Genomic DNA, 9,004 nt, shown 5'->3' on the forward strand with positions numbered 1-9,004 from the left:
AATTCCAATATTATCATGCCTTCCTGTAGCTGCTGGTGAAGTCTTTATTATGTAAAGTGGACTGGCCTGGCCGTCTTAATGGCCCATTAACAGTGGGGATGGCCAGGAAGCTACAGGCAACTATTCTGTCTTTTAAAACATGTTTCTCTCTTTTCACATCCAGAGAAATATTCTGCCTTTTCAATACTTCCTAGGAATTGTTAAGGTAACGTCGGAAGACAGAAGCTGTTCCAAGTAGGGTGGTTTTTTGTAGAGTCAGAATGTTTAAGTCTGATAAATTTAGAATTTCCAAATAGCAAGTTAGCCGTTTAGGTATTGCTCCAAGGGCTCCAATTACAATTGGGACAACACTCCATTTCTTTTTCCACAGTCGCTCAACTTCAATTTGCAGGTCCCGGTACTTTGTGATTTTTTCTTGCTGCTTATCTTCAATTCACGCATCACCAGGTATAAATTATTATAATTATAATTATTATATTATATACTTCAGGCAGCCCTTGACTTACCAGTTCATTGAATGACAGTTCAATCCGAGCACTGAAAAACAGGACATATGAACATTTTTCACACTTACAACCTTGCAGCATGCCTATAGTCACACGATCAAATTCAGATATTTGACAACTGGTTTGTATTTATGACGGTTGCAGTGTCCCGGAACCCTTTTGCAGCCGTCTGACAAGTAAAGTGAATGGGGAAATCAGATTCACTTAACGGCCGTGTTACTAAATTCACAACTGCAGTGCTTCACTTAACTATTGGGGCAAGAAAGGTAGTAAAATGGGGTAGAACTCACTTGATGAATGTTTCACTTAGCAACATAAATTTTGGGCTCAATTGTGGTCATAAGTTGAGTACCTGTATACACAATTTGAATCTTACGTTAGAAGCCAGAAATTAAGAGTCAAGGAATTCATGATTTGTACTGTGTTATCTCCCGCTTTTAGGTCAAATTTTATTTGGGTAACATCCTATTCGTGGTGTTTCACTTAAGTTTCAGAAGGGGTTAACGATTCATTGTGCTCCTGTTCGTATATATGTGCAAGGAGGTTGCTGCTTGAAAATATATAGATTATTTTAAACCATAGTTTGTAAATTGTGATACATGATTTTACATTATAAAAAGCAAATGCAGCTATATTGGTCAAAAAGAAAAATCCAAGTCCTTATTAGAGTTGCATCTTTTATTATATCAAAATCACAAAATAGAAAACAAACTTGAGCTCTTCAGAATTCTTCACCAGACAAGATAGTAAGCAAAGGAACTAACTGGGAGAAGGCAAGAGAAGGGAATCTGTAATCAAAATAAGGGCTTCCAAGTTCAACAGAAGCCTCTCTTTCCACTTTCCAATTCCTTTTAACAAAGAGGTACAGAGAACTTAGGAAATGTATTAGATCAATATCACCAAAGGAATGTGATACTAACAAAACCTTCACAAAATAATTTGCATACGAATTCAGAGTCTTTCTAATGTACATATCAGGTATCAGTCAGTTTATCCTATAAAGGGACTGCTGCTCGATCAAACAACTTATATCAATGTGGAGGCTCTTCTGAAGCCATGTTCTGAGTGTTCTCTATGGAAGGATTCTCTGTGATGGGATCTGGTGTATCCAAAAGAGGTTCAGCATCATCCTTTGCAATGTCAGCTGTAATCCCGGGTTCCAAATCCCAATCCATGTTTCCTTGGTCACTGGCTTCTTCTTCAGATTCTTCTGCCAGCTTATCCTGGGATTCAGCTGTTTCATCATCTTTTTCATATAAGAAATTGCAAATCATGTTTGGTCTGCTGTATGAGAAGTCTTTGTCCTTAAGATCTAGCCATTCTATGCCGCCCCCTGCCAAATTAAAACAAGGGGAAAGAGATAGGAAGGAGTTAGTAAGAAGAAAATAAATAAGCAAACGTCATTTTATTGAAGATTTTGTCTCATTCCTTATTCATATCTTATTCTCCTCTTCCCTTATCCCCTCTTTTCTGGTTTCCCCAGCAATGATACCACTCTGTAAATGACCCTCATATTGAGACTGCTGAACAGCAAAATTCAAAGATTATTTGGCTGCTACTTGTGATTAAAAACATTCATGTTGAGATAGTACTGAATTACAAAAATGCATATTGCATGACTGCTATGAGCTACTACAACAAAATGTGAGAAAAAACACTACTTCCAAATTTAAGGATTCTAAATCTAAGTGAAATACAACATTAAATGGAAATATTTGTATCACATTCATCTTCAGTAACAAATCCTTCTTATGATGGATAACCAAGATTTGAACTCCAATAACAGCAGATTTGGGTTAATCTGCAATAGATCTGACAAGTAACGTTAAAATGGATAAATGAAGGTAGATGGGGCTCTAGCCCTTCCCAGACATGCAAGGTTATTATTCTGACGTCAAACAGAACATACACTAACTCTGTTTTTTCTCAAATTGATTCTATCAATCAAGGAGTGGGAACATAAAACAATCCTGAACATTTTACAGTTCAGGATATTATGATGGACTGGTTAAGATCGCATTAGGATAACAGAAAGAGTTGCTGAGCTACAATTTTATCAAAGCTCAATTAAAGTTATCTGATGTTGGAGTGGTGCAGAGAAAGCATGCATTTACAAGCCATGAAAACAGCAATGTAGAGCAGTCTGTGACTGTTTTACAAAACAGTAATTTAGTTTTGCTTACAATGTTACACAAGCAATATTGTTATGTTGCTATGGTTTATAACAATGTACTCTGCAATATAATATTTAAACTATCTGTGAATCCAATTAGAGTATATGAAACCTGGACAGAAAAGAGCAAAAAAGCAATACATGATATTATAGTGTATCTTATGAATATACTTAAAGTGTTTTTTTAGACAGAGGGGGGGGGAATGAAGTTTTAGAAAAAGAGGATGAATTTCTAGAATTTGAAAATCACCTATGTTCTCTTCCCCTTCCTTTTTCTCAATCAGAAGTGTCCGCGTCATCTTTAGTTTCTTCATTGTGTGGCATTTATATTTTAGTTGCAACTTTTGGTCGCCTTCCACATCTACAATCAAGAAAAAAAGCAGAATATTTCTCATTTTTTTAAAAAAAGTTGAGATTCTGAAAAACTAAAATACAAAGTACTGCTTACCATGATCGTGGTTTTCCTCAAACACTACACACGTTCCAAGGGTATCTGAGGATGAGAGTAAACAAATTGCTAAGGGAAAATATGAACTTATTTTAAAGAGTAATATCTATTTGACTCTATGCAAGAATTAGAAGATTGCATGCATAAATTCAAATTTTATTTACAGCCCAAGATCAAACACGATAAAAGACTTGTATATAGTACAATATCTAAGTGGTGTGCTGGCATAGAGGTGAAGATGCTCATCTCCCACTCAGAAAGTTGACTTTAATCCTGGACATTTTAATAGCACATGAGAGACAGATTCTACTTCTAAGTCTGAACAGAAATAAGTTTGGTATTAGATAGGAGGCTTACGTATCTTCCAGTTGTTGCCCCAATAGGTAATGTCCCAATTTTGGCTCCAATAGTCTCCTATGTGGAGCACATATTAAGCGCTAATTATAAATGTGGCTAGTATTAAGCTTAACTCACTATTCACAGAATTGCATGCTTTTCCTTGATTTATTTTAAAATTTGGTCACCCAATCAGGATTTTTTACATAATTGAGACAATTACTGATTTGAAACTATAAGTTAATTTTTGATCCGTTTATTGACTAGCTGAGGAAGATTTCCTCTGTTTCTATAGAAAAAAATTACAAAGAAAGACAAAAAGAAAGGAAGATGGTTCTTAAGGTTCATGTTCCTTTACATCATGCCTTATAAAATAACTTATTCATTACTTTTCTTACCTTCATATTCTCCAGCAAAGATATATCTGTCTATTTGCAAAATAGGTCTCTCTGTGTCAATTCCCTAAAATCATAAAGAAAGAAGCACATTTGGGAGAAAGGAAGTCAGTGAATTCAAAGCATGATCTAAGCCAGGTGATATCTCTAAAACTGATAAAAATGACATGCCATTACAAAATGTTTTGTGGATGGACAGACATTTATTCCTGCCATTTGTAATGAGCAGGAATATCCAGACATCATGAGAATTCATCAGTGCCCTGAATATGCTTTTTAGAATGAACAAGCTTGGATAAAATGGGCTGCTGGTTGTGTCTTTAGTATTTATAACCAAACTGGGATGACAATAAGCTAAATTTGAGTTTAACAAATAGGAAGTGAGCATAGCAAAGCATTTTGTTCTTTTGTAAGGCACCAAGAAATCTACAAAGCAAAAAACTGCTTTATATTTTAATATAGAAAAACAATGACAAACAGGTTTCAATTATAGAATGCTTTAGCAGGTTGGTTGCCAAATGCAATAACAATGGCATATACAAGTAAAGCATCCATAAGAATAAAGGAAATCCTTAGTAAATCATAAAACAGAGAGTAGGGCCAAGATACATGCTGTTCCCTTGGTTGTGCAATATGGATAAATGTTTAATACTTGTGGTAATAATAGACATATGTTGGTTGGTGAACATATTGTATATATACTTTTGTATACAAATTATTCTGATTTGTTGGCTGACAGCCAAAATGTTTTGCAGCACAATTAGATAACTTGTAATAAGGAACATGGATCTGGAAATCAATGTATCTAAGACCAAGCTAGCTCTGTTTGATAAGGAAAATAGCATGAAAATAACTACAAGTGGTAATGGGAAAATCTAAATTAAGAACATGAATTTGTGTACTCAGTAGAATGTTGATTAAGCACAGGAAAATGTATGGACAGATTTTAAGATGTGGTCTGTTGTAAGGAATGGAAGCATGTGTTCTGTTGCAATGAATGTTTGTTGTAAGCAGCAAAAAAGGCTGAGTAAAAGATCATGCTTGTGCCCATTCTATTAAGCAAGAAACAAATATAGTAGCTTAACTCCTGCCATTTTAAAAGATTTTGAATAGAATCACAACTGTACTTTTTAATAAAAAGATACATTAATTTGTATTATGTTAAAAACACTCACCAAAATCTTGCATTTATTATCACATTTTTCCAGAAAGTCTGAATCGATTATTCCAGACAATTCTACCACAACTAATTGTTCCTAGAGGGAAAATTACAAAACATTGTAAATAGTGTATTTAACAGCTCAATCTTTTAGCCTGGCATATATACCCATTTGCAAATATACATTATTGTCACAGACATTGTTGGAATATGGGTGTTTAAGCATGATTCTGACACTATGAAAAAGCAGCCATCTAATGTTTTCGCTACCATTTCACCCAAATGTAAAATACTGTAGAAGTTATTTCTGTCATCCTCTGATATTGGTTTGCCCTCGTCACCAAATAACCAAATGAGCTAATATGGTATGGGAATTAGCACCAGAGAATCCAGGTTCTGTTTTCTTCTTGGACACTGTAAAGGACACTGGTAGATAGTTGCTCTCTCTCTTCCAGATCTATTCCAAAGGGTTGTTGTTGGAAAAAAAACAACAACGTAGAAAGTAATGTATGCCACCAAGTAAGCTGTGTTGCTGACTTGGCTCGGGAGGGCAGGATCGGGCCAAGCGAGTGGTGGACCAGGTTTGCATGAATGGAAGTGCACGTGCATTCTGGCCTACTACCCGCACAAGTAGAGATCCACGTGCACACCAGCCCACTTCTTGCACAGCCCAGTTTCGAATAGACCACAATCTGGTAGTGGGCCATGGCCCAGGGGTTGGGGACCCCTGATCTATATGGTTAAAAGGTAAAGGTAATGGTTCCCCTCGTACATATGTGCTAGTTGTTCCCGACTCTAGGGGGCGGTCTTCATCTCCGTTTCAAAGCCGAAGAGTCAGCGCTGTCCAAAGACATCTCCGTGGTCATGTGGCCGGCATGACTAAACACTGAAGGCGCACGGAACGCTATTACCTTCCCACCAAAGGTGGTTCCTATTTTTCTACTTGCATTTTTACATGCTTTCGAACTGCTAGGTTGGTAGGAGCTGGGACAAGTAACGGGAACTCACTCCGTTATCCGGCGCTAGGGATTTGAACCGCCAAACTTTCTGATCGACAAGCTCAGCGTCTTAGCCACTGAGCCACCATGTTCCTTTCTATATGGTTATTAGGAGCCAAAAAGAACTTGACAGTACACAATCAATAACTTTATATAACCTCTTTCCTCCAGGAGCCCAAGTTAGCATACATACTATTCTCTCCTTCAGTTTTTCCCCATGTAATGAAATAAAATGCACATTAAATGATATTTATATCTTAAGTAGTGTTCCCCCCCTTTTTTTCCCCAAAGGGAAAAGGGCTAGATCTCATCAGATCCAGATTCCTCCCAAGCTGTAGAAAAGAATTCACATCGCACATCGAATCAAGCAGCTGTTGTCTAAACAGATGTCGCGTTTTCAAGGCCCAGCCAGCAATGTTGGTTAAGGCTTATGGGAACCGACGTCTAGAACATCTGGAGGACTTCAAGTTGGGAAAAGCTGGAGTTCTTCAACTGCCCGAGACGGCTCAAAACAAGGACGATAGGCAGCAGTACTAAGAGCCTCAGCGCCTCCTTATGGGTGAAGTGGAGCTTACGCTGAGGCGGGATTCTTCCCTTCCTAAAAGCAAGTCAGCCTATAAACAGGCTGACGGGCGCTCTCATTCTGCTGCAGGAGTTGTGTGCCATTAATGAATGCGCATAACACATTCAAAAGCGAAAGGTCCTTGCTGTGCTCTGTGCTTCTTTGCAGACTTTTCATTACCCAAACCAGGTAACATCGTAGCATTGATGTTGTTACCTAGTTCAAGTAATGAAACGTCTGCAAGGAAATCAGCGAGCTCAGCGAGCATCAAGGACCCCTCATTTCAACCCTGAGCTACAAATAGTCTCCCCTGTTGATACACCGGCTGGAGAGCAATCCGCAGGCAGCGAAATCCCCCGCTACATCGTCAAGACTCGGCAATCCCGAACGAGAGAAAGTTCCTTCCCCGACGGTTGCCGTTGAGAGGCATCTTGCAACGATCGCATCCCCCTGGGCTCTTCCCCTCCGCAAACCCACCTCGACCTCTTCCTCTTGCTGTGTCCCATCCGCCGCCTCCATGCTACCAGGGCCTCCGCCGGCTTCACGTGACAACGCCGCCGCCATCTCAGCTGAAACCTCTCGCGTCTTCTGCTGCAAAAGCGCCGCCAGGCGGGCGGAAGGGCTAGTTTTGTGTTGTGGGTCGTGGCGCGAACCTCGAACTCAGCAGCCTGGTTTTTAAACACGGCTTCTTCACGACTTAGTCTATATTGGGGAAACAGTGGATCAGTTCGCCGGGGGTGGTAGTGGTGTAAGTGCCTAGTGCGTAGAGTAGCCCGAAGCACTCGAGTTCACCTGCCAATATGGCTTTTCCCTCTTTTACCATTGGGTAGAAGCGTCTCTTAGCCCAGAATTTTCCCCCCGAAAATGGAAATGAATTAGGCTTAAATTATCCTAGTTATGGACACATCGTGTTAAGAGTCAGCTCTCTGGGGAAGACGATGTTGCTGGGAAAGGTGGAGGGAAGAAGAAAAAGACGACCAAGCAGCAAGGTGTATGGACTCAGTTACAGTACTAATGAATAGCTGAAGGATTAGGCTAAAGACAGATGATGGAGAACATCACTTTCGATGGTCATTGAGTCAGCGATATTTTGTGGCACTTAATCCATCAATCACAAGCATCCTCCCAGATTTTAATTTTTAGAGAATGGTGGTTGAGGGTTTCAAAAAAAATACTTCCCTCTAACTTTGTCCTGTGATTTATATTTTTTTTGTTCCCACATCCTATCACAGTGATGGCTAACCTTTTTGTCGTGTGACAGTGCACACGAGTGTGCCTGCACCCATAGTGCAATGTGTGTGGGACACCACTCCACACCATTTTGGGCCTAGTAGGTCCCCCTGCAGCCTCTTTGGGACCAAAAATGGACCGCGGGAGGGGGCACCATGCTCCTCCTCCCCCCTGTGAATGCAAGTGCGTCTCACTACACATGCACAGCAGACCCAAAAATCAGCTGGCCAGCAGGAGGTGCACACGCATGCGTGGAGCTAAGCTGGGGTGAAGGCTTGCATGCCCACCGTAGGTTCAGCATTATGGTCCTATTTTATTTATGCAAAACCACTTTATAAATCAGTTTTATCTGCTTTAACAGTGATTTGTTGTAAGAAATTTGCTGTAAACGTATTAGGGTGGAGAATATCTACCCATTAGCATCACTAACTAGGGATGAGAAGTACTATTGCAGTTGCATAGCTGACACTTTCTACGACAAAGTGATCGGCTTTATCATTTTTTATATTTACCGGTATTTTTAAAATATATATTTAAAAATAAATTAAAATAGAATGGTAAAAACAGTATGGCTGTAAGCCTGGACCATACTTGTGCTATAATCATTGCTGGAATTATTAACTGGAAACACAGCTGGACAATTCGGTTGGAAATAGCTAATGAGTATTAACCATGTGTTACATATCCACTATGATATGGATTATACCTGCCCTGCAGAAATGGAGGCAGAGGTTTACTTCAGGTCAAACTGTCCAAGAAAAAAAAGCATGGATTGGCTGATTATGTAAAAATCAATAACAAGCACCAATGTAAATTAAAAATTGAAACTTATTGAATGTGCAGGAAATAAAACATAAATATCAAAATAATGTAATACAAACAAGAAAATGCAGGGAAGGAAAAGCATTACATGGTCTATTTCTACAAAAGATCAAGGGGAAAGTGGATAAAGATAAAACCTAGCAATGGCTTATAATTGGAACATTAAAAAGAGAAACTGGAAGCTTGATTTTGGCTGTGCAAAAGCAAATTATTTGAACCAATGCAGCCAAGGCTAGAATTGAAAAAGATGACCAAATGATTCAAATTGCAGATTGTGCAGAGGCAGAAGAAATAGTATGTATACTCAGTATAGTATACTCAGTTTAGTTTAGTATACTCAGCTCATGCAATATCACACAAACTGATTATGAACAA

At 38.9% G+C, this 9,004-nt stretch overlaps 1 protein-coding gene across 2 annotated transcripts; it reads right to left on the minus strand.

The window, feature by feature from the left end:
• Nucleotides 1–1,166: 1,166 nt before the first annotated feature.
• On the minus strand, nucleotides 1,167–7,264 carry GTF3C6 (general transcription factor IIIC subunit 6). 2 transcript variants are annotated; one of them, XM_087718641.1, is made up of 6 exons: nucleotides 7,055–7,264; nucleotides 5,034–5,114; nucleotides 3,862–3,925; nucleotides 3,128–3,172; nucleotides 2,930–3,040; nucleotides 1,167–1,818 (listed from the first exon to the last, which is right to left on the minus strand). In XM_087718641.1, exons 1-6 carry the CDS (start codon nucleotides 7,139–7,141, stop codon nucleotides 1,538–1,540), a joined length of 669 nt encoding a protein of 222 aa, XP_087574767.1. In that variant the 5' UTR covers nucleotides 7,142–7,264; the 3' UTR covers nucleotides 1,167–1,537. The 2 variants fall into 2 exon arrangements, with proteins under 2 accessions (XP_087574767.1, XP_087574766.1); XM_087718640.1 differs by having other exon boundaries at nucleotides 1,167–1,839; nucleotides 7,055–7,240.
• Nucleotides 7,265–9,004: the final 1,740 nt, after the last annotated feature.

The sequence above is a fragment of the Thamnophis sirtalis genome, unplaced genomic scaffold, assembly GCF_051295495.1.
Source record: "Thamnophis sirtalis isolate CommonGarterSnake01/CBP01778 unplaced genomic scaffold, rThaSir2_p1.2 scaffold_6, whole genome shotgun sequence".
Classification (NCBI taxonomy): domain Eukaryota; kingdom Metazoa; phylum Chordata; class Lepidosauria; order Squamata; family Natricidae; genus Thamnophis; species Thamnophis sirtalis.